The sequence below is a fragment of the Panulirus ornatus genome, chromosome 5, assembly GCF_036320965.1.
Source record: "Panulirus ornatus isolate Po-2019 chromosome 5, ASM3632096v1, whole genome shotgun sequence".
Taxonomy (NCBI): Eukaryota; Metazoa; Arthropoda; class Malacostraca; order Decapoda; family Palinuridae; genus Panulirus; species Panulirus ornatus.
The window spans coordinates 15,052,308-15,078,553 of NC_092228.1; the positions used below are offsets into that span (position 1 = coordinate 15,052,308).

The 26,246-nt window shown below is 38.4% G+C and overlaps 2 protein-coding genes across 3 annotated transcripts; both read left to right on the forward strand.

Moving 5' to 3' along the window:
• The first annotated feature begins 612 nt into the window (after positions 1 to 612).
• Positions 613 to 1,881, forward strand: LOC139748598 (rhodopsin-like). The gene has a single exon (XM_071661709.1). The coding sequence runs from the start codon at positions 628 to 630 to the stop codon at positions 1,762 to 1,764; it is 1,137 nt and encodes a 378-aa protein (XP_071517810.1). The 5' UTR covers positions 613 to 627; the 3' UTR covers positions 1,765 to 1,881.
• A 2,139-nt stretch (positions 1,882 to 4,020) lies between these two features.
• On the forward strand, positions 4,021 to 26,246 carry LOC139748595 (uncharacterized). Of its 2 annotated transcripts, none has more exons than XM_071661706.1 (5): positions 4,021 to 5,878; positions 13,202 to 13,323; positions 14,829 to 15,009; positions 19,878 to 20,001; positions 23,157 to 26,246. In XM_071661706.1, the coding sequence occupies exons 2-5, from the start codon at positions 13,204 to 13,206 to the stop codon at positions 24,271 to 24,273; spliced, it is 1,542 nt and encodes a 513-aa protein (XP_071517807.1). In that variant the 5' UTR covers positions 4,021 to 5,878; positions 13,202 to 13,203; the 3' UTR covers positions 24,274 to 26,246. The 2 variants fall into 2 exon arrangements, with proteins under 2 accessions (XP_071517807.1, XP_071517806.1); XM_071661705.1 differs by having other exon boundaries at positions 4,021 to 5,320.

The following is a 26,246-nucleotide window of genomic DNA, read 5'->3' on the forward strand; positions in this document are numbered from 1 at the left end:
ATATATATATATATCCCAGGACCTTCCCAAGGCTCCTATAGCCCAAGGCTGCGCTACTTCTCTTAAAAGGATAATGTAAACTCCTTTGGAGTGAGTTCTTTGACGAGACTACTGCTAATGATAGTGCCCCGCCAAAGGTGACTTTTCCCTCGTGGTTAGGGTGGGCTACGGCAACACAAAACGCCACATTAAGTGGGTCGACGGTCAAAAAAAGTTAAGAGAACACCTTCACTAGCAAACAGCATACAAAACCGACTTCTGCAAATGATACTTTGCAATTAGAGCATGAAGTGTTACACCACTACTGTTCTGGAAAAGTGGTAATGTAGGATGCACTTCTCGAATAACAGAACTCTCAGTACACCCATACACATCTGGGAAGAGTTAAAGTGAATCAAGTGAGTATAGGAATGAATCATTTACTTCCATTCACATCTACTGTTACTAAACCCAACTATCTAATGAACATGTCTTCCTTTTTATATATAATTCTCAAAAAGCTCTATTCTTATAAGAATAAGTTTTCAGTACTTCCTAAATCACCTTCAAGAAGTGATACTCATATAGACTATAGTTCAAAAAACGGTAATCAAATGTAATTAAGGAAAGACACTTATTTCTTTTCAGATGTCTTACTGGAACGATCCCGCGAACCTTGCCTCAGACAGACTACCTTCCACCAATCCCTATGGCAACATCACGGTCGTGGACATCGCCCCTAAGGAGATCCTCCATATGATGGACCCTCACTGGTACCAGTTTCCACCCATGAATCCTTTGTGGTATGGCCTTCTCATGTTCTTCATGATCATCATGGGCTCTCTCTCCTTAATTGGCAACTTCGTCGTTATCTGGGTGTTCATGAACACCAAAGCCCTTCGATCTCCAGCTAACCTCCTGGTTGTTAACTTGGCATTCTCAGACTTCCTGATGATGCTAACCATGTTTCCACCCATGATGGTCTCATGCTACTGGCAGACATGGACACTTGGCGCTTTATTCTGCGAGATCTATGGCTTCCTCGGCTCCCTATTCGGCTGCGTGTCAATCTGGACCATGGTCTTCATCACCCTTGATCGATACAATGTCATTGTCAAGGGTATGTCCGCTCAACCTCTAAAATCTGGCGGTGCAATGATGAGAATTGGAGGAGTCTGGACACTCTCTCTCGCCTGGTGTCTGCCCCCATTCTTCGGTTGGAACCGATATGTGCCAGAGGGAAACATGACCGCTTGCGGTACAGATTACCTTACCGATGACGTGTTCTCCCACAGCTATCTGTACGTGTACTCAGTCTTTGTTTACTTTTTCCCTCTATTCTCCAGCATCTATTTATACACCTTCATCGTAAAGGCTGTTGGTGCCCATGAGAAAGCTATGCGCGACCAAGCCAAGAAGATGGGAGTTAAGTCCCTAAGGAATGAAGAAGCCCAAAAGACCTCTGCTGAATGTCGTCTGGCCAAGGTTGCCATGATGACAGTATCCCTGTGGTTCATTGCCTGGACCCCATACCTGGTCATCAACTACGCCGGCATGCTCGACAAGTCCACTGTGAATCCCCTCTTCTCTATCTGGGGCTCCGTGTTTGCCAAGGCCAACGCTGTGTACAACCCCATCGTGTACGCCATCAGCCACCCTAAGTACCGCGCCGCTCTCGAGAAGAAGCTGCCTTGCCTGGCCTGCCAAGGTGAACCCAGAGATGACACGGAATCCAGCAATACTGCTGGTACTTCCCAAGTTGCTGAGAAGCCCGAAGGCGCATAAAGACAACAGAAGATATTGGTTGGCTATGCAAATAAGAGTAGAGTCTTTGTAGGTAACTCATGTCTCTCCCTCTTCCCTCTGTCAAGCCTTGGTCACATTAAACCTTGCAATATAAAACTGTTTTCCTTCCTTAACTCCAGATTAGACCGTAAGCGCTCACGCTTACAGAGTAACGTGAAGATATCTGTAGACTCTGATAAAAAATTGACAAAAGAAAAATTTAAGATGTTCATTATGAAACGAAAATGACTGTGTTGCGAACATAATCAGTAACTACCACGTGATCTCATAATATAAAAAAGAGACCTAATCAACATGTTGCCCCTGATCTAGTATTTGTTGAAAACCACGAGGAAAACGAAACACGATAAGCCAGAGTGCACTTTCGTATATAACTACACCATCAGGGGAGATGCAAGACTTAGAAGAGTCAGTTCATACGTAAAAGACATGCAAAGTTAAGACGCCGTTATTACAAAAGTGCTTATGGTTTGTGGCTTTCGGGTTTGGCTCCGTGCCTGTCTTAAAATTCTATTGTGGACAAGACTGGACGCTATTTACTAATCTTGCCTAAGACGAAGCTATCCATTTTATTTTGACCTTTACCAATATTCATGTTACAATTCTTTGTGTATGTATTATGATTAAATAATATTTCTCTTGGCTTAGGAGCTACAGGTTCTAATTGACCTAGGACCACTCAATCAATACGATGATCATACTCTTTAAGATGGTTAAACAAAACATTTGAATCTTGTCCTGATCCTATGCTATATTTATGTTGCATAAATCTAATAAAGATCATTACCACTCTGTCCAATATAGAATATATATACATATATAAAGCGAAAAAAATCTCGTTGACAAGATTATCTTTGTTTTCAAAAAGGGAAAATGACCAAGAATTAAGAGCTTTGAAGTTTGGGGAGTGTGTTGTCACAATGACCAATTCTATCTGACCTCTCACAAGGGAGATCCATCCCCCCCCATTCAACCCCAACCAGTTTTACGTACCTCAATGTAAACCAGCTAAAAAAAAAAAACGCTCCCCGAAACATCATAAGCAAAAGTAATGCTACAGTATGCACCATCTTTTAAAGCTAAAAAAAAAAAAGTACATGGCGAAACATCTTTGGCTAACTTCTGTTTAGTGCCATGAAAAAAGTGCAAGTCAAACTGCACAAGTTACCCTGAGGCTACGAAGTATCCGAAATTCCTCGAAGCGGCGATTTACCGTTGGCTAACTTTTACTTGGTGCCATGAAATTAACCAAATCTAAGACGCACGAGTTAACCAAGTCGAGTTCCCTAAAGATGATCACCTGCTGACCGGGTTCATTATCAGCATTATGAGATTCGCACACGTCAGCTTTCAAAGTCCATGCATAGAGAGGTACAGTAAAGCATAATTTTCCTCTTGGCAAGAAAAAGAAATATAAAACTACTTCTAAGCTAGATTCTAGACTAAGTTTCGGGTGTCATGGACGTGAAAATCATATATATATATATATATATATATATATATATATATATATATATATATATATATATATATATATATATATTCATACTATTCGCCATTTCCCGCATTAGCGAGGTAGCGTTGAGAACAGAGGACTGGGCCTTTGAGGGAATATCCTCACCTGGCCCCCTTCTCTGTTCCCTCTTTTGGAAAATTAAAAAAAAAGCGAGAGGGGAGGATTTCCAGCCACCCGATCCATATATATATATATATATATATATATATATATATATATATATATATATATATATATATATATATCCCAGGGGATAGGGGAGAAAGAATACTTCCCACGTATCCCTGCGTGTCGTAGAAGGCGACTAAAAGGGAAGGGGGCGGGGGGCTGGAAATCCTCCCCTCTCGTTTTGTTTTTTTTTTTCAATTTTCCAAAAGAAGGAACAGAGAAGGGGGCCAGGTGAGGATATTCCCTCAAAGGCCCAGTCCTCTGTTCTTAACGCTACCTCGCTATCGCGGGAAATGGCGAATAGTGTGAAAGAAAAAAAGAATATATACGAACAAAGTGCATAGGAACGCGCACCTTCATAGAACATACAAACCTCCAACACCCAAGATCGAACCCGGGACCCCTGTGGAACAGGCGGGAATCTATCGCTAGGCTAGGCTAGCATTCCCGCCTGTTGCACAGGGGTTCCGGGTTCGATCCTAGCTGTTGAAGGTCTGTATGTTACATATATATATATATATATATATATATATATATATATATATATATATATATATATATATAAAGATGAATGCATAACTGTCATAATAAAATCTTAGTCTCCGTTAAAGTCACCAACTAGAATACACCAATGACATTTGATCTTGAAGGGTTGTTGTAACCTATTTCATAACTTCTCAAAATTTCAAATGCATGCCATCATGTAACCTAAGCACTAGTTACCTTATGTTGCAGTGCTATATATATTCTTCCTTCATTTTAATTCTTATCTACAAAAACAATGATCAACACATATCACCCGACTAACTGCCACTTTGCGTGGTTGGGACTTGTTATGCAGACCATTAGCAGCAAAATGTTTATGACTCCACCTCATTCGCTCTATGTAAATCAAAGACTATGGCGCGACTTAAATTCAAATTATTAACAGATGAAAAAAAATCTCATATCACACTTATCTTCAGCTCCTCGTCTCGCTCAATGATCACGATTCTCCATTAATCCACCAGGTGCACCATAATAAGCCTACTACAAGGCTGTACATCATTTGTTCGTTAAGCTACGGTTCACTTTACACTTTGTACTATACTGAGCAATAAACTTGCTGCGTAAATTCTGGTAATATATATTCACAAAATGCACTTTTTTGGCAGCGGAACACAACAGACACTTTCAGACATATTTCCTGGTTAAAACTAGAGCGGGAGACGCTGGAAACCAATGTATCCGGATGCAGTTGGACTTATGCATTCCTTTATTTCAGTCATGTTATTTTCTTCAGCTGTAAGATAAATGATAATATCTACATAAAACAAACTTGCATTTATATGAAAATGTTTAGTAGTTTGTATTATGTCCTTTAATTCATAGATATGAGCCAAAACCACTTAACAATGGTAAATTGTCCATGAAGTAAAGGACATACTCAAAAATGGTATAAGCCAAAAACTGTTTGTTGAAATGATATAAGGGGTATGGAAGAAATAGGTGAAAAATCAAAATGATGCAAAAACAATAACCACCTTCAACCTACCAGAATCATAAGGGGAAATGGAAAGAGAAATAGAAAGTCTCTTCCATGTCAGTACTGTTCAGATTTAGAATTCTTCATCCCTCTTGGAAGTATGGGTATTCACTTTATACTCGGCAAGCCAATAAACGGAAAGTTTCCTTTCTCCCTAAATATGAAACAATAGTTCCATAGGATCAGCCTTAGCTACCAGAGTGCAATGAAGTGTTCGCTGGTGAATGTATGTCCAACTACTTTCATGCGTTGCGTTTGAACGTTCGCTGGCTTGATCATACTTGGTTGAAAAAGGCGGTTGCTTGAACTAAAGCGGACTGGCGCAGGTATGTAGACTTTTTGTAAAGAAAAGCATAACTGACAAAACTTTGATTCCAGCAATCTATAAGCAAGGCATAATTCTTCTGGTCGGTCATTGAGCACCAAATAATATAAAGTTATGCAAAAGCCAGAGAGAGGGTGGTATGGAGAATTATTTTTGGGGGAGCTGAACCGGTCAGTTACCATTTATCTTGTCTCAATAAACAGTGATACAAGGAAGGGCTATGATCCAGAGATTTGAAGATGAAGTAGTGAAACACCTAGAATCCAGCGGGATTCATAAAGTTGATAAAGTTACAGTTAAGGCTCGCCACAAAAGTAACATGGATATGGATGACCACAATATTAGAGGGGGGGGGATATGATTTGATATATATTTTCTTCCCTGGTGAAGTGATGTAATGGATCTAATGGTCAAGTAAAATTTGATACAAAAGGAATTGAAATATTAGTATGAAAATATCAATAAGTAAGGAAACCTGAAGTGACATTAAAAATTTAAGTTTAGACGAGGAGCTGACAGAAGAGGACCCCACAGGAGGCCTACAGTCAGAAGAGGGTCTGTGAGTATCTATGAGTAACAGTTAAGGGGCACCATTTAAATGTTTATGGATGTGAGTAATAATTGTTCATGCTCTCAGGTGCCCCCTTTCATAGATGTTTATGAAATATTGGGATTTATTCACTGTCTAAAGGTGATATAATTTTGGGATTTTTAGATATAGTGTCTCGTACTCTATAAGTTTTAAGTTCACGTAATGTAGGCAGGACATTAAATTAGAGGGAAGTCTAAAGATTCTCTTTTCATTCTGTTCTTTCATAAACATATTATTTCAGTATTTTCATTTGTTTTTCTTTCTGTATTCTGGCCCTGATGTTAACTCTTATAAGTAAGCTATATTCATGAGTAAACTCTTATGAGAAAGCTATATTCATGGGCATGTTGTCTAGTTCCTTTCATTACACATTACAATATTTTTAAGTATTATCTGCTGAACATGTAAGGCTCACTTGAGGACATCTGCATGAATCTGCAAAGCCACAAAGCATATAATGTGTCTAGGTATTTGTACAAACAAATCTTACCAGACAAAAAGATCATGTGCTTATATGAATAAGGACCAGCCAAGACTCTCCCTACCAACTCAGGACCCTCTCATGCCAATATAGAGAGGTGTACTACTTTTTGGGGGTATTTTCTTCAGTAATATATGATACAGATATGATGTGCGGAAAAAATTTGCAGTTGATTAGTGTCATTTCAGATGTATGCTGCAATTTAGGGCTTAACTGCTGAGGAAATGAACTGGGTATTCTAGCATAAAAAGATGTTCTTTGCATTACTTTGTATCCTGTAACTGGAAACTCAAATGACTTGGAAAATATGGTATACCAATATTTGTATATTTATCTGGCTTTAGTTTATAAGTTTGAATCCTAGATAAGGTATTTTTGCACCTGTGATAATGAGCTGCTTAAGAGGAGCATGTGGTATGACAAGATGAAGAAAGAAATGAGGGGATGTATGAGAAATTTGTTATGGGAGGGAATGGTTTGTAGAGTGATAGAATGGGTGAAACTTAATACCTTTAGGTGGTTTAGGCATATGGAAAGAATGCAGGACAAGGAGTTTACAAGGAGAGTGTGAGATAGTACAGTTAAAGGATTTGGTGTAAGAGGAAGACCACCTGTGACATGGGGAAACAGAGGGGGAGAGAAATGGTGAAACATCATGTGGAATAGTGTATGCAAGGGAGGCATTTAAGGACTGGAATAAGTGGAAACTCTTTTACAATGACCACCCCCTTGATGGGATTTCCTGAGGGGAGCAGGCATGAGAGATAAAGAGATATAAAATATTAACATTCACCTGTCATGGGGTGTGCATTTTCTGGTAAGAAGATATATATATCATCATTTCCCTAAGAGCCAATCGTAATTGTGTAAGATATCTTGTATCTAAAAGATAATTACTTTTGTTTTTAGCTCTGTGCTTCTTATTCTAACTTGTGTTACTATTTTGTGCAAGCACAAGATAGTTCATGGAAATATCCATGTGTGCTCTCAGTATTGTGGTGAGGAGACACCAGTCTATTACTTACACCCTCTGTGAATAACCTTAGGGCATCCACCGCAGCTGTTTGTTAAGGGCCAACAGTCAGCCAATCAGCAACCACCACAGGGTTGACATCTTAAATCTACCTCCTACTGATAACTTAGACCTCACATTTTTCTTGGTAGATGCTCATGTAAGGTCATGCATTGTGCTGCTGATGTCAGCTGACTGAATTTTTTTTTTTTCATTTGTGTATATATGTTTTTTCACCATTCCTATGACTCACTTCTGTTTCCGTGGTTCCATTCACTGCCATGTCCACTCCCAGATATCTAAAATACTTCACTTCCTCCAATTTTTCTCCATTCAGATTCACACCCCAACTAACCTGTCCCTCAATTCTGCTAAATCTAATAACCTTGCTTTCATTCATATTTACTGTCAACTTTCTCCTTTCACACACTCTTCCAAACTCAGTCACCAACTTCTGGAGTTTCTCACGATTTTGCCACCAGTGCTGTATCACCAGCAAACAACAGCTGACTCACTTACCAGGCCCTCTCATCCCCCACACACTTCATACTAGCCTTTCTCTCTCTCTCCAAGACTCTTGCATTTACTTCGCTCACCATTCCATCCATAAACAAATTGAACAACCATGGTGACATCACACACCCCTGCCACAGACCAACCTTCACTTGAAACCATTCACTCTCCTCCCTTCCTACTCATACACATGCTTTACACCCTTGATAAACATTTATCACTGCTTCTAGCAGCTTTTCTCCCATATCATATTCATCTGATCCATCCATTTTTGTATGTATTTCACACACATTCTTTAATGCAAACACCTTATCCATGGATCCTCTACCACTTCTGAAACCGGATCCTCTACAACTTCTGAAACCACACTGCTCCTCCCCAGTCTAATGCTCTGTACAGGCCTTCACCCCTCTCAATCAGTACCCTCCCATGCAACTTACCAGGTATACTCAATAAACTAATAAATCTGTACTTTGAACATACATTTGTACCCCATGCTTGTATACAGTAGCATTATACATGCATTCCCCCAATTCTAAGGCATCTCACCATGATCCATACATACACTGAAAATCCTTATCAACCAGTCAACAACACAGCCATCCTCATTCTTAAATTCAACTGTGAAACCATCCACTCAAGCTGCCTTCCTGCTGTTCATCTTATGCAATGCTTTTACCACATGTCTCCTCATCAAAAAACTCTCTATGCTCACTTCGCATATCACCCCAACCAAAACTTCATACATCTGCCAATACATCATCAAACATATTTAACAATCCCTCAAAGTACTCACTCCATTTCCTCCTCACTTCATCACTACCTGGTAACTCTTCCCAGTTTTCTGCCTTTACCAATGTTCTCATTTGTTCTCTTGTCTTTTGCACATCATTTAACTCCTTCTGAAACATCTTATCCTCCCAAAAGTTTTTTGATACTTGCTAAACCCCCCCCCCCCTCTCATTTGCCCTCTTTTTCAACCCCTGCACCTTCCTCTCGACCTCCTGCTATTCACTATTTCTTTTCATAACATTGAATATCCCATGCACCTCAATTATACCCTCAACTGCATCACTAATACCAGATCTCTTACACCCAAACTGATGACACTCTTACTCAGCTGCTCCCTAAACACTTGCATCTCATGGTCTTTCTTTTCATGGATCATCAGGGGCATAAGCACCCATTTCTCATCATTCACTTTCAGTTTTACCCACATCAATCTAGAATGTATTTCCTCACACTCTATCATACACTCCCACAACTGTTTCAGTAGTCCTACTTCTTCCTTAGCATTCTTCCCCATTACCCTTGAGCTTTGTTTCACTCAGAGCCAGAACATCCAGGTTTATTTTCTCAGTCATACTACCTATTTCTCCTTATTTTTTCATGTTGGTTACATCCACACACATTTAGACACCCCTGCCTGAGCCTTTGGGAACATGTGCACTCTGCTTGGATTCTTCTGTTCCCTCTTTTAGAAATTGAAATATAAGAAGGTGGGTTCCATCCCCCTCTTCCAGCCTCTTTAGTTGCCTTATATGTACTGAAAAATTTTGACTTCATTTTTGTAGAAATTAAAGGTAAACAACATATGAAAATAATAGTAGGACTAGTTTACAGGCCACCTGCACTGACACCAGAGGTAGATGAAAGACTATATGATCAGTCAATAGAAATTTGTAATGAACAAGATACTATCATAGGTGGAGATTTTAAACATACAGGTATCTAAATGGGGTGAATCCCTTTCCAGTACTCTCTGGGCATGGACTCTACCTAAATTTGCTTGACAGTGACTGAATCAAATGAGAATCTTGCTAATAATGTTGAGGTTGGAGAAAAGTTTGGTACAAGGGATCACCTACAAATTTCTTTTGAGGTTACTTTCAACACTGCATGTAATGATGGTCATTATGACAGTCACAAAAGATACCCAACTTTAAACATGCAGATTTTAATTGTCACATTGCTCCTAACATGCAAACCCAGGATGACAGAGTCAATGAAAATGACAAGAACATAGCTTGAAAAAGCTTTAGTAAAACCTTCAATGCAGCAGAGGAAACAAAAACCAATGAATGATGACAGTCGGTCTCAAAAGCAAAACCAAGTTGATGGAAAGATGGAATAAAAAAGTGTCTGCTGTCCAAGAAAGTCGCTCATAGGAAACTCAGAGACTCCAATAACCAACATGATAGAGCAATGTATGTAAATATGCAAAGAGAAAGTAAGAAAATAATACAACATAGTAAATGTGTAAATATGAAGAGTGCACTACTGAAAATAGCAAAATAAATCTGTTGGACTTTACAGCTGTGTTAAAAGCTATGTTAGAGAGCCATTACTCAGTCAATAGGTCCATTGATTAGGTAGAATGTTGACTTGGCTCAAGACAACAATTGAAGACATAACTCATGTCTCAAATCCAGTTTAACTGATAGCAGAGGGAATGTTCTTCAAACAGACATAAAAGCCAAAGACATACTTTCAGTAATAAATGGAATGAAAATAGTAAAACAGGAGGCCCTGATATATTTATCTGAGAACAATGAAAGAAGTGAAGAATGAGATAGTTAAGATCTTGACTGCCCTTTTCAGTGGGTCACTTACCCCAGGAAAAGTTCCAAATGAATGGAAGTCTGCATTGTAACACCAGTATTCAAGAGAGATAAGTCACTACCTGAAAATCATTGTCCTATTCACATATGTAGTTAGTGAACTTATGTAAACCATCTTTCAAAATAGAATTGTAAACCATTTAGAGGACCACCACTTAAACAATTCTCAGCCTGGTATTTGAAGAAATCACTCTGTCAAATTTGTTTGATTTCTTTTATGGTACAACCAACATCTGAGACAAAAGTAAAGCAGTTGATGTTATCTATTTAGACTTTCAAAAAGTCTATGATAAGGTTCCACATCAAAGATTTCTAGCAAAAATTGTTACATGGCATTAATGGAGTTGTACTTCAGTGGACAGGAAATTGGTCAACTGGCCATAAACAACGAGTAGTGATTAATGTCAAGCCTCAGAATGGTTAGCTGTAACAAGTTTCCAAGGATTAGTCTTGGGACCAGTTCTCTTCCTCATACATATCTATGATATTGATAATGGGCTACATTGCAAGATATTATCAAAATTCATTGATGATAAAAAGCTGGAAAATAAATCTACAAATGAACTTGAATGTGTACAGCTTCAAAATGACATAGACACACTGATGAACTGGGCTCATAGGTGGCAAATGAATTTTAACAGATAAGTGTAGTAGTAAGTTTTACTGGTAGTAAAAAAAGAAAAGGCAAGCTACAATATGAATCCAATTGAACTACAAAAGGTAAATGGGGAAAAAGACTTGCATAATAATCTCTGGTGACCTAAAACCAAGCAATGCACAGATGCAGTGAAAAGAGTGAATTAAATTCTTGGTTCCATGGGTAGAGCCTTCAAATTTAAGTCCAGAGAAATCATCCTTACTCTTTACAATTTATTGGTTCATCTACATCTTGAATATTGCGTTCAGTTTTGTTCACCCTATCTAAAAAAAAAATAGAATAAGACAGGCAGAATGGAAGGAGTACAGTGTACTAAGACGATTCCCAGACTGAGTAACAAATCCTATGAGCTAAGATTAAATGACTTGAATCTGTTTAGCTTAGAAAAACTTGCACTTCCACAGTGAAAATAACAAGTTGCAGGTTATTCTCTGACTTATCTGTATGCCTTCTACTTTTCACCGCACTATTCTGTGAGTTTCTGACATCTTTCATTATCACTTATCACTTACAGCCTCAAAAGAACACAATGGTCTGTTGCTGTTTTAATGCCTTTGTATTCTTTGTATCATCTTTGAATGCGGAAGCAGTAACCTAGTCAAATCTAATAGCTATAAAGTGCTCTCTCTCTCTCTCTCTCTCTCTGAGACTTTTGTTTCCTTTTGTTCAATATCAGATTACCACAGTACAACCTTTAATTAACATCAACATGTTAAGCATAACCAAATCCTCCACTGTATTCTGGAAACTCCACCTAATCATCATCACAAAGACTGCCTTCCTTTCAAAAGCCTGAGTGTTTTACAGGTGCCATAATCATTCTGTGTGAGAAATTGTTTCTTATATACAAGGGTTTTATTTGCTCCTTGCATATTTAGTTTGGTTCTTCCCACACTCTTCCATTAGAGTAGAATCAAAACCCTCTGTCTCATTAATTCTTCTTACATTTTCTCTCTTCAACCATCTTTCATATGCTGCAGCATTGTTGCACTCTCTTTTCTCCAGCTATTATTTTGACAGTGTTTGTGTGAGCTTGCTCTGTGTGTCCTTGCCTCAAAGCAGTCATCTGACAAACTAGATGGGACTTGAGAGCATAAAAGTCTAACCATGGAAGATGAAAGAAGTTGTTGTATGAACTTCCTCTTTCAACAAAATTACCATTTTGGGGCAAATCTTGGTACAGTAAGGAATAATCATTCTGGGTTGACTAAGTCACTTAATAGTGAGAGTAGTTTACTCTCATATGTGATACAGCAATTAGTATTACCACTGAAATGTACTGCACTGCAAACTGAGCCTATCTTAACCTTCTTTAAGACCCATTTGTTAGAGGAACCCTAACATAGCACCAATGGTACCTTAGTGTAGAAATTATGTAGTTACCCTGAGGCCCTCAGATTCCTCCAGTAGAACTGATTCTCCAGGATTCTTCCATTCATCTTAGAAGTTTTTAGTGCCCTGGGGTTAGTCTTCCACAAGTGCTTTCCTTAACCTTCTTTCTTCATGAGGATATGTTTTTATGTTCATGGAACAGACTACTTTAGAGAGAAAGGTGGGTTTTGAAAGTTGAAAACCCCTTTCTCTCTCAGGTGGTGTCCTGTAAAGAAATTTCTGCTTCTCTTTCCTCTGCCCGGCTTTCCCCTTTCTGTAAAGCCTTTAATTTAATGTTGTGACCACTTTGGGTTGGTGCTTATGACCTGCAAAAATGTGAGCTCCAATGTCTCAGTGGGAGCCAGGTCTAATAATAAACCTTTTTGTGGTTGCTGATTGCCTGGTGGTGAGCCCAATTATGAACAGTTGCTGTGGATACCTTAAAGCTGTTCGCAAAGGGTAGTGTACATTGGTGTTTCTTCACCAAAATATTGAGGCACAGACGAGTTATGACAAGATTATTCCCAGGGAATGTCTCAAGGACTTGGAAAACTGCCTTGGAGAGAAAAGGTTTTTCAAGTCTCAAAACCAACCTTTTTTGTAATGAAATCTACATTTTCTTTTCATGTACCAGCAATGGGTCAAGAGTTTCATGTTGTGCGATGCTTTTCGTGTTTGAATTTTCAGTCACAACAAGTACGGAAAGACAGAAAATTTGCTTGCAAACTGTGTGGAGCAAAGCAGTCCGTTAAGAAGGTAAATATGAACCTCTCTCTCTCTCTCTCTCTCTCTCTCTCTCTCTCTCTCTCTCTCTCTCTCTCTCTCTCTCTCTCTCACATATGTAACACCAATACTTAAAGGAGGAGTTAAGCTAATAGTTTATCATTACAGACCAATTGGTTTGCATTCAGTGAAACATTTTAAAGACTGATAAAAGAACACTCTGTAGAACATGTGACCAAGTACGTATTGAAGGCCAATGTGGACTTTTACCAGGAAAAATTATGCACCCACAATTATGTCCTATAGGGTTACCACAGGGCACAATGTTAGTCTAAATACTCTTCTTAATACTGACATCAGAGATCAACAGTGACGTAAAGGAAGGCATATTAAGGAACTTTGCTATTTACACCAGAGTAAGCAAATGATTGGATCAGAAACTGATCACATAAGGATGCAAAAGGCTTACACTCAATTTGCAAATGGGCAGAAGGGAACCTAATGGAACTTAATGAAGATATAGAAAGGTCTGTGAGGCCTGGTTGTGGATAGGGAGCTGTGGTTTCGATGCATTAGAAACTAGCCAGAGAATGGATGTGGTCTGTCTTTGTCTGTCCCTGACACTACCTCGCTGATGCCAGAAAAGGCAACCAGATATGGAAGAATGAGTAAATAAGTTATGGGTCAAGGAAAGATAAGTGGTAGTGACATATATACAGGTCCGACAAGGAAATAGATAAAAATGTAGGTCACATGTAAAAGATTTGGATGCCATCATAAATGAGAAACTAGAGTTGAGATTTTGCTGAGAAGATGGCAATATAAATCAAGTTATGAGTGGTATGATTGAAAATTTTGTAATGCAGATGGTAGCTAAGAAGAATTGTAATATTCTTCAAACAAGAAGTGTGTGAGTGCTTCACACTAGCCTTGCAATTCTGACTAAATTTCGTTGCAGGTCCGTTTTCTTTCTCTTTGATAATGAATTAGTAACAAAACATACAAAAAAGATATGTCAAAAATATATGGATGCCAGCAAGAAAATTTGAATGGCTATTTAATGCAGTACCAGGAAATTTAAGAAACACACTTTGAGTGTTTATACAGAGACATTCAAAAGAAATCACTTTAAAATGACACATCTGATAAAGTTTACTAAATTACTTAAGAAATACTTGTGTACATAACATTCATGACTGAGTTGATGTCAACCAAACCATTTATACGTATAGCACATACAACATGCAAATTTCTGCATATGAATGATATTTAGAGATGTTAAGATCCAGGCCGTGCTTGGTCACGAAATACATGAATTTTTAGTAGATGAACATAGACCAAACCTTTGCCTCAAGACACTGCACAGAAAGTTACTTCTGGTTTAGTTTTGGGTTTTAAAAATCAAAGCTCAAGATTACAATGCGCATTCATAATGGCGATATAGAAGTTTATGTGAGGGGCATGATTGTTTTAGAAACATTTTTTGTTGGCTTTCCTCATTGTAGAAAATATTTACATTATAAAGTCCACTTCCACAGGATTATGGCAGGGGAACAGGCAAAGACTGTCGAGTGCATGTGCAGAAACTCAACACTTTAAGAGGAAATCTTGAGTTAGATCAGGAGAAAAGACTCGAGGCTAAGCTTCTAGGATGCGAGACGGGTGCAGAGTCATTCTCAGAAGTTCCGTCATGCAGCAATGGCATTTACAGTGCTTCAGGTGAGTAAAATGAGTTCTTTGTTAGAACTTAGTCAATTAACTCATACTTAGTAATAAACTATGTTAGGTTTGCTCCATCAATAAGAATGACTGCTTTCCATTTGTTTATTTTTTGGTGTCTCCGATGTAGGATAGATTTGGGCTGAGTTGTGGTGGTACTGCAATACCTTTATCCTCCCACACAATCGATTAAAACACACACACACACACACACACATATATAATATATATATATATATATATATATATATATATATATATATATATATATATATATATATATATACTTTTTCTTTTATACTATTCGCCATTTCCCGCGTCAGCGAGGTAGCGTTAAGAACAAAGGACTGGGCCTTTGAGGGAATATCCTCACCTGGCCCCCTTCTCTGTTCCTTCTTTATATATATATATATATATATATATATATATATATATATATATATATATATACAAACCTCCAACAGCCAGGAGGTTTGTATGTTCTATGAAGGTGTGCGTTCATACGCACTTTGTTCGTGTGTGTGTGTGTGTGTGTGTATATATATATATATATATATATATATATATATATATATGTATATGTATATTTTTTTTTGTCGCTGTCTCCCGCGTTTGCGAGGTAGCGCAAGGAATCAGACGAAAGAAATGGCCCAACCCACCCCCATACACATGTATATACATACGTCCACACACGCAAATATACATACATACACAGCTTTCCATGGTTTACCCCAAACGCTTCACATGCCCTGATTCAATCCACTGACAGCACGTCAACCCCGGTATACCACATCGATCCAATTCACACTATTCCATGCCCTCCTTTCACCCTCCTGCATGTTCAGGCCCCGATCACACAAAATCTTTTTCACTCCATCTTTCCACCTCCAATTTGGTCTCCCACTTCTCCTCGTTCCCTCCACCTCCGACACATATATCCTCTTGGTCAATCTTTCCTCACTCATTCTCTCCATGTGCCCAAACCATTTCAAAACACCCTCTTCTGCTCTCTCAACCACGCTCTTTTTATTTCCACACATCTCTCTTACCCTTACGTTACTTACTCGATCAAACCACCTCACACCACACATTGTCCTCAAACATCTTATTTCCAGCACATCCATCCTCCTGCGCACAACTCTATCCATAGCCCACGCCTCGCAACCATACATTGTTGGGACCACTATTCCTTCAAACATACCCATTTTTGCTTTCCGAGATAATGTTCTCGACTTCCACACATTCTTCAAGGCTCCCAGGATTTTCGCCCCCTCCCCCACCCTATGATCCACTTCCGCTTCCATGGTTCCATCCGCTGCCAGATCCACTCCCAGATATCTAAAACACTTTACTTCCTCCAGTTTTTCTCCGTTCAAACTTACCTCCCAATTGACTTGACCCTCAACCCTACTATACCTAATAACCTTGCTCTTATTCACATTTACTCTTAACTTTCTTCTTTCACACACTTTACCAAACTCAGTCACCAGCTTCTGCAGTTTCTCACATGAATCAGCCACCAGCGCTGTATCATCAGCGAACAACAACTGACTCACTTCCCAAGCTCTCTCATCCCCAACAGACTTCATACTTGCCCCTCTTTCCAAAACTTGCATTTACCTCCCTAACAACCCCATCCATAAACAAATTAAACAACCATGGAGACATCACACACCCCTGCCGCAAACCTACATTCACTGAGAACCAATCACTTTCCTCTCTTCCTACACGTACACATGCCATACATCCTCGATAAAAACTTTTCACTGCTTCTAACAACTTGCCTCCCACACCATATATTCTTAATACCTTCCACAGAGCATCTCTATCAACTCTATCATATGCCTTCTCCAGATCCATAAATGCTACATACAGATCCATTTGCTTTTCTAAGTATTTCTCACATACATTCTTCAAAGCAAACACCTGATCCACACATCCTCTACCACTTCTGAAACCACACTGCTCTTCCCCAATCTGATGCTCTCTACATGCCTTCACCCTCTCAATCAATACCCTCCCATATAATTTACCAGGAATACTCAACAAACTTATACCTCTGTAATTTGAGCACTCACTCTTATCCCCTTTGCCTTTGTACAATGGCACTGTGCACGCATTCCGCCAATCCTCAGGCACCTCACCATGAGTCATACATACATTAAATAACCTTACCAACCAGTCAATAATACAGTCACCCCCTTTTTTAATAAATTCCACTGCAATACCATCCAAACCTGCTGCCTTGCCGGCTTTCATCTTCCGCAAAGCTTTTACTACCTCTTCTCTGTTTACCAAATCATTTTCCCTAACCCTCTCACTTTGCACACCACCTCGACCAAGACACCCTATATCTGCCACTCTATCATCAAACACATTCAACAAACCTTCAAAATACTCACTCCATCTCCTCACATCCCCACTACTTGTTATCACCCCCCCATTTGCGCCCTTCACTGAAGTTCCCATTTGCTCCCTTGTCTTACGCACTTTATTTACCTCCTTCCAGAACATCTTTTTATTCTCCCTAAAATTTAATGATACTCTCTCACCCCAACTCTCATTTGCCCTCTTTTTCACCTCTTGCACCTTTCTCTTGACCTCCTGTCTCTTTCTTTTATACATCTCCCACTCAATTGCATTTTTTCCTTGCAAAAATCGTCCAAATGCCTCTCTTCTCTTTCACTAATAATCTTACTTCTTCATCCCACCACTCACTACCCTTTCTAATCAACCCACCTCCCACTCTTCTCATGCCACAAGCATCTTTTGCGCAATCCATCACTGATTCCCTAAATACATCCCATTCCTCCCCCACTCCCCTTACTTCCATTATTATCACCTTTTTCCATTCTGTACTCAGTCTCTCCTGGTACTTCCTCACACAAGTCTCCTTCCCAAGCTCACTTACTCTCACCACCCTCTTCACCCCAACATTCACTCTTCTTTTCTGAAAACCCATACAAATCTTCACCTTAGCCTCCACAAGATAATGATCAGACATCCCTCCAGTTGCACCTCTCAGCACATTAACATCCAAAAGTCTCCCTTTCGCGCGCCTGTCAATTAACACGTAATCCAGTAACGCTCTCTGGCCATTACTCCTACTTACATACGTATACTTATGTATATCTCGCTTTTTAAACCAGGTATTCCCAATCACCAGTCCTTTTTCAGCACATACATCTACAAGCTCTTCACCATTTCCATTTACAACACTGAACACCCGATGTATACCAATTATTCCCTCAACTGCCACATTACTCACCTTTGCATTCAAATCACCCATCACTATAACCTGGTCTCGTGCATCAAAACCACTAACACACTCATTCAGCTGCTCCGGTGCTCTGTAATTCGGAAAACTTAAATTGTTCGGAAAGGAAATAAAGTTTGGCAAAATTTCTCATGTTCGGAACCTTGCCACTGCCGTCTGTTGCTGTGGTCGTTTGGGTACTCCATGGTCAGCTACTGAGCAAGGTTACTGGTACCTATACAGTTTTACACATACGTACACTTATCTCGTTTTTCATGTTATTTACAGTAAAACGTAATACAGCTATAAAGAAATCCAATACTGAGATGAAGAAACTAAGCAAAGATAGAAGATATAATTATATAATGAAAATAGAGATTGCTGCTTACCTATCTCTGCTGCTATGGGCCATGGGTCAAACTACATGGCCACACACTAGGGTCGTTTTTGTATGTATATGTATATTCATGCTAACGTGATACGCATGGTTCATATGATTTACTGCAAAAATTAGTAAAGCATTAATCAAAATGATTATAAAATCAAAGAAACTAAACAAAAATAGAATGTTAATATTTTAATGAAAGAAATCACTCATTACGACTAGTTCAACGGTTTAATGAATCGTTTATGAATACATTCATTTTGACTTTACGTTTACGGTGTGTGTAATTTACTTTGAAATATAACAGAATAATATATGAAGCAGTTGTTGAGTCCAAGAAACTAAGCCAAGCTAAAGAATGTTGCATAATCGAAGATATCGCATTTTTACGAGTTCAGCCTCGGTCAGCCACTGTATCAGTGTATGGTTCTTGTAATTTACCTCTAAATCTAATATAAAAATCATTACGGAAGTAAGAAGAGAGAGAGAGAGGGGACCTCATTCGTCGGTGATGATCGTATGAAGGTGAAATCGCACCAGTAGTTCATACAATTTTATTTAACACGTAATTTTTCTATGCATGTGGCACGATATGTTTCGTGGAGACAGTCCACCTCATCAGGTGCCAGTGTAAAAAAAATATATAAATCCCAGCATCACACTCGGTTCCCGCCGTCCAACACCAATCTTCTAGGCCAAGCACTGTATACCTTGTGTGGTCGTAACCCTTGTAAGGGAGAGTGATTAAAGGGGGGTCGGGTGGTGGGGGTTGACCTGGGTACCTGGGTGTGTCATAAACAACTTTTTTTTATGTTTTCGAGTTGTGTCAATTCTCTCGTAATGATTTGGTTATTGGCATCGACATACAGTACACAGGGATGACCACGAAAATGAGATCGTTAAACATTGTCATGAAAATGACCACCCTCATTGATTTTGAAAATCTTGTTATTTCATACCCTCTTGCTGATTATGCCACACGAAACGTCATTGAATGTCTTGATTCTCAGTAGCAAGAGGTAGTTTGTCCCCAGGCAATTTTAAAAGCACTTGCATTAACCAAATCGTTATGAGAGAATGATTTAGAAGTTATCTTTGTAATTGACTTATGTAACTTTGCATACATCTTATAGAAATGGGTACTCATTGTATAACAATTCCAGAGACAGTAGATCATAATTTTTTCAGTTATATTTGGCTCTAATGTAAAATGAAATGTTTAAACAGGCAGTGTAAGTGTGGCTTTCAACAGTGGTTGTAACTCAGGAAGTAAATGGTCTACATATTTGACTAGTGAAGCTGATGACTCAGATGAAAATATTATAAGACCAACATCCAATACTTCTCTCAGGTATGGAGTAACTCTTTTGCTGGTGTGTATTTGTTTGCACTTTGTTTAATGCATTACATTCAATCAGTGGTGTTGTGGCACCATGGGACTGAACTTTCAAAATCTTCCTTTCTTGATATCTCTTCAACCCAAACAGTAAAGTTTTAGGGTTTTTGAATGAGTTTGGTTTGACAATCAGGTCAGCTTTGCATAGCCATTCTTGTTCTTGGGGTTCTAAAGCTACCCTTTTGTTCCTGAATATTTGATCCTTTCTGCCCGTAGTTAATCAGCACTTCTCTGCCATGACTGATTTAGCATATTTTCCACAGACAGAATTATGGTATTGGAAAAGAGGATCATGTATAAATGCTGATACTGTTAAGGTGTACGGCATTATGAAATGAACAATTAAGCAAACAGATCAGGTATATATATATATATATATATATATATATATATATATATATATATATATATATATATATATATAAAAGGCTAATGTATATGAAGACATTTGATTTATCTTGAGATGTTGCAGACCTTAGTTACATTCTTTCTTTACTCATTTTACTTATAGTGGATTTAACATTGTAAAAAAAAAATTTACTGCTTTCTAGAATGCATTGATATATGTCATATGAAATGATGTGCACCACTTTTTTTGTGGTCTGCATATCCTGGCAGACGTTTAGGAATAGTTTCAGCTATTGATTTTGTTATCATTCCATTTGCTGATCATCCCTTTATCTGCCATAATGAATCACACTCTAGTTTAGAGGAGATGCATTTGACCTGATCCAGAAGGGGTCAGGTCAAGTACTTCAGACTTTATTTATTTATTCATTTATTTATTTATTTTGCTTTGTCGCTGTCTCCCGTGTTAGCGAGGTAGCGCGAGGAAACAGACGAAAGAATGGCCCGACCCACCCACATACACGTCCACACACGCAAATATTCATACCTATACATCTCAATGTATACATATATTTATACACACAGATATATACATATATACCCATGTACATAATTCATACTGTCTGCCTTTATTTATTCCCATCGCCACCCTGCCACACATAAAATAACTCCCCCCTCATGTGTGCGAGGTAGCACTAGGAAAAGACAACAAAGGCCCCATTCGTTCACACTCAGTCTCTAGCTGTCATGTAATAATGCACCGAAACCACAGCTCCCTTTCCACATCCAGGCCCCAGACGCTTCACATGCCCTGGTTCAATCCATTGACAGCACGTCAACCCCGGTATACCACATCGTTCCAATTCACTCCATTCCTTGCACGCCTTTCACCCTCCTGCATTTTCAGGCCCTGACCACTCAAAATCCCCTCCACTCCATCTTTCCACCTCCAACTTGGTCTCCCACCCCTCCTCGTTCCCTCCACCTCTGACACACACATCCTCTTGGTCAATCTTTCCCACTCATTGTCTCCACATGATCAAACCATTTCAGACTTTATATTTTATACAGTTGTTTCCTAGTACCGAATTGAATGGCATTAGTCCATAGCTCTAGGTTGAATTTTGCATGAATTATGCCTCATGGTAAGATTTAACCTGGAACTTAATCGGGATCATAACATGAAGAAAATTCCATTTTTGGCTTTGGAACTTTATGTGAATGTTTTAATATATTTTCAAAAAAAAAATCCACATATTCTTATTTCATGCCAAATAACTATGTTGCAATGCAGGTTACACAAGTAGTCCTTAGAACACCTCTAGTTTTCATCAGCGCAACTTATTTGTACCTTTCCTGAAACCTTAATTTATTCACATATTTTTTTCTCCGTGTCAAGGAGGTAGAGCCAGGAACAAATAAAGAAATAACCTCATTCACTCATATCCATTCTTTAGTTGTCACATGTAATGCACCAAAATCAGAGCCCCCTATCCACAATTAAGCCCCAAGAGCTTTCTCTGGTTCCACCCCACCCACCCACTTCCTTCAGATGTCCTGGCTTAGCTCACTGGTAGCATGGCCTCAGGTATTTCATTTTCACTGCCCTCAGATATTTCGTTTGCAATATATTTACCCTAACCCTTACATTTTTGTCTACATCCATATAACACCAGTGGTAATACTACATCATCAAACATACCCAGCTTTGCCTTTCAAGACTGTGACCACTCTTTCTACTCATTCCTTAATGAACCCAAGACCTTTTTCCCCTTACCCTCCTTATGACCCATTTGAGGCCCCATGGTTCCATTCACTGCTGTATCCTGTATCAGGTATTTAAAACTCCACTTCCTACAGTTTCTCTCCATTCAAATCCACAGTCCACATAACCTCTGTCTTTTCAGTGTCAAACGTTGCTGTTATTCACATTTGCTCTCAACTTTCTACTTTCACATACACTCCCAAATTTAGAAACCAGTTTCTGCAGTTCTTCAATCAAATCTGTATTTATAGTATTTTTCAAGGGTCTTGCATTAGAAAGGAAGAGGGTGGACATTGTGGAAACAAAATGCTTGAAGAACACATGTGATTTGAAGAATGTTGATCATGTAAGGAATTACATAAGAGAGATGTAGTAGTAGGTGCATTCATAATTGAGTTAGCTTTCAAGGGTGTGCTTAAATCGTTTGAACATTTGGAGAGGATGACTGAAGAATAACTGACGAAGAGTATCTTTTTGTCAGAAATGAAGGGAGCAAAGGGAAGAAGGAAACTAAAAAGGAAGTACAGGGATGGAGTGAAGGCTTTGTGGTATCATTCTAAACATTGAGGAAGGTGAGAGACATGCATGGGATAGAATGAATTGGATCTTTGCAATGTATCCAGGGTAATGTGCTGTCAGTGGTCTGAACCAGGGCACATGAAGTTGTCATAGTAAACCATGGAACCATGTATAGGGTTGGCTGTACATCATAGGAGCTGCCTTCAGTATATTGTACATAACAGGTATAGTGGATGTGTACAAATGAGACCATTGTTCTTTTTTCCCTTACACTACTTCACAAAGGTGGGAAAAGTAATTAAGTATGAAATAAATGATACATTAATTTTTGTGCATTTGATATAAAACATTATTACCCTTAAGATTACTTCTACATCCCTCACTAGTAATCATTACTGATGATTAATGATCTTGTAATAATTGCATGCCAAAAACATTGATTGAGCTGTTGAATATTCTGTGTATTGTACTTTTTCAGAGTTAACCATGTCATAAATGAAGTTGTAGATGATAGTCTTGACCATGAATCACCACAGGTCATCCAGAAAAGAGATCAGCGACAGAGAAATTTACCTGAAGGGACCATGAGGAGTCATGCAGGAAAGAGAGAACTTTTAACACAAAGTAACTGGTGTTCTGATCCTTATCCAAGAAGCATAATTGGTGTGACAGGAGGGAAATCAACTGTTGACAAATCTAAAAGGTCATCTTTAAATGAAAGAGAATTTGGTAAATTGGGATGTTTAGAGAATAAGTCCAAGAAGTCAGATGGAGATAAGCAATGCTTGAATGAAAAAAACAATCTTACGTCTAGAATAACACCCAATTGTTCTTCTGAGTCACAGCTACATAAAGAAAGGCAGTTTCAGGTTACAGATGATTTACCCATTAACACAAAAGATATAAGTAACAGGAGGCCGACTAAAGATAAACAAAGCAGCTTAGCAATTTTTTGCAACAGTAATAGGAGCAATTGTAAGGACCCTGAATACAGTAGTAAAAGAAAGTATCCTTGTACATTTGACTCTAACTTATCAGAAAATCTAGTTTCTAGTTTTACATGTGAATCTCCAAGCATTTCTATTAAGCATAGAAAAACTCAAGATAGAATTTCAAAAGTAAGCTCTTCAGCAGGCTACTGTACTCAACAAACCTCTTTTGAATTTCAAAAGGGTAAGCCCTCAGCCACCGTAAATAAGACAACTTTTCAAGATAATTTATTAACTACAGAGCAAAATCTTGTGGATGAAACGAGCTATTTACTGACTAAAAAGATGACAGAAAATATTCCTAGAGTTGTTACTACACCATCCATTGTAAAAGAAAAATCATCCATACTATCTGGAAACGCTAGGGAAGCATCAAAATTAGGAAATGCTTTGACTGATGTAATGAAGACTAACAAACTTTCATCATTAAACAAAACTCAAAACACTAATGATTCCAGCTCATTTTTATCACGAGAGCCTTTTGGCTTGAATGATATTGTGTTTCATGGGAAGAGCAGTTTACAGGGGAAGTTTAATCCTTCTGCAACATACAGCAAGTATGAAGCAGCAGAAGAGCTAGAGGATATGACCTTTTTCACTCTGTAGTATTCTGGCAATTTTTTTTTTTACAAAATTTCCCTTTGTCATTTAGAATATGGATGCTGCACCAGAGACTACCCTTAATGGTTTCTAATTGGAATATGTATTTTTTTCTCTGATGCACTCTTAATTTTTTCATGTTTATGATTAAAAAGTTACTTGTCAAACAAGAATGCTAAAATCTGATTTTTATATATTATTATAGGAATGGGTATATACATTTCTTATCAGGTCAGAAAGACACAGAAAGAGTATTTTGGACTTTTCAATGAGATAGATTATTGGGAAAGGTATGTGGTTTGTTTAGGATGAGGTAACATGCAGAGTGAGAGAGTCATGGTGAAACGAGAGGAAATACTGAAATCCTTGTGTAAAATCAAGTTTGGCAAAGCTGCAGGAATGGATGTATTGTAGTTGAAATTATAAAGAATGGTGATATTGTTGTGGATTGGTTTATCAAGCTGTTTGATATTTGTGTGGCCCAAGGAGAGTTGCCTTAGGACTGGTAAAAGCATTTATAATGCCTTTATATACTGGCAAGGGAAACAAAAGTGAATGCTCAAATTATATAGCGTTGTGTTGAGAAAATCTGGTAAGGGGTATGGCAGTGATAACTGAAAGTTTAGTAGCATGCACAGAACGTCAAGTTGGGAAGGTTCTCAGTGTTTCTTTTGAAGAGATAGTGTGTTGGAGACTTTGGGTAAGAAATACTCAGAAATGTGGCATAAATGAATCAGGAGAAAGTGTATGATAGGGGTTGTGTGTGTGAATATGAAGGGATGAGGATGAGTGGTTCTTGTTGATGGTTCTCTATCAAGGATGTGTGATGTCACCATGATTATATCTGTTTATTGATGGGTGACAAGGGAGATGAATGCAAGTCTTAGAGTAAGTAACTTATCTATAGTACACCAGAGTTGGGAATGCATGGGAGGTGAATCAGTTCCTTATACATATGACAAATCTGATGGCACACTCTAGAAAGAAAGTAGATGCTGGTTACATTTTAGAAACGTGGAAAAAAATTGATATGCAGAAGAGCATATGAAACAGGATGGTTAAAGTGTAATTTTGAATGGGAAACATATAAAGGAAATGGAGTGGTGTCAGTCCTTGGAAGTAGACATGAATCATTAGTTGGTTAGGAGAGGGGCTTAAGGAGGTTTTCGAAAGAGAAATCAGCAAAGAAAGGTATGTTGGAAGGTATAGTAGTCCCAACAGCGTTCTATGAATGCGAGTCATGGGTCTTTCACTAAAAGGAAAGGAAAAGTATGGAGATATTGGAAATGGAACGACTGACTAGAGAATTACAGAGTAAGGTGTGGTACTGTATTGAGTGCATTCTGAATGAAAGGCTTGACTAAGATGTGTGAAAATGTTTAAGACAGAAAGAATGAGCAAGGAACAATTGATAATGAGGTTTTTTGTTAGAAGTAAAGAGAACATAGGGGAAGGGAAGTCTTAGGTAGAGATGGAGGGATGGAGTGGAGGCTTTAAGAGCCTGAACATTCAGGAGGGCGAGAAGCATACATGGGATGGACATAATTGGATCATTGTGTTTGATAGGTTTGATGTGTTTGTGGGCTGATCCAAGGCATAAGAATTGGTTTAAGGAGTGTGCTGAAGATTGTTTCAGGAAATTGTAGCCATTGTTTATTTGTGCCTTCCACTACATCACTAAATCTAGGGAAGCAATTTGGTATTGAATAGAATCTCTATTTGTGGAAGAATTTCGTAAAACTAGGATTTTAAAGATATTTTCAGTTCTTGTTTATGTGGAGCTCTTTCTGTTTAACTTGTACTGTATCATATTTTGAACTTTTTTTTTTTGTCATTGTAGTCCTCCAGAACTTTCTAAACTATAATTTATTTTGTAATTTTACATCTCCGTTTTTCATTTTACTTTTAGTTATAATGATATTTGTAATGTTACAAATACTTGATAATGATGTTAACAATACAGTATTTAGAAATTAGTA

Bases quoted from the DNA above. Each gene is read 5' to 3' on its own strand.
- LOC139748595 (XM_071661706.1), top strand. From the start codon at position 13,204: ATGGGTCAAGAGTTTCATGTTGTGCGATGCTTTTCGTGTTTGAATTTT. The intron at 15,010-19,877 runs GTGAGTAAAATG...ATGTTTAAACAG, and splicing joins TGGCATTTACAGTGCTTCAG to GCAGTGTAAGTGTGGCTTTC. The intron at 20,002-23,156 runs GTATGGAGTAAC...GTACTTTTTCAG, and splicing joins ACATCCAATACTTCTCTCAG to AGTTAACCATGTCATAAATG.
- LOC139748598 (XM_071661709.1), top strand. From the start codon at position 628: ATGTCTTACTGGAACGATCCCGCGAACCTTGCCTCAGACAGACTACCT.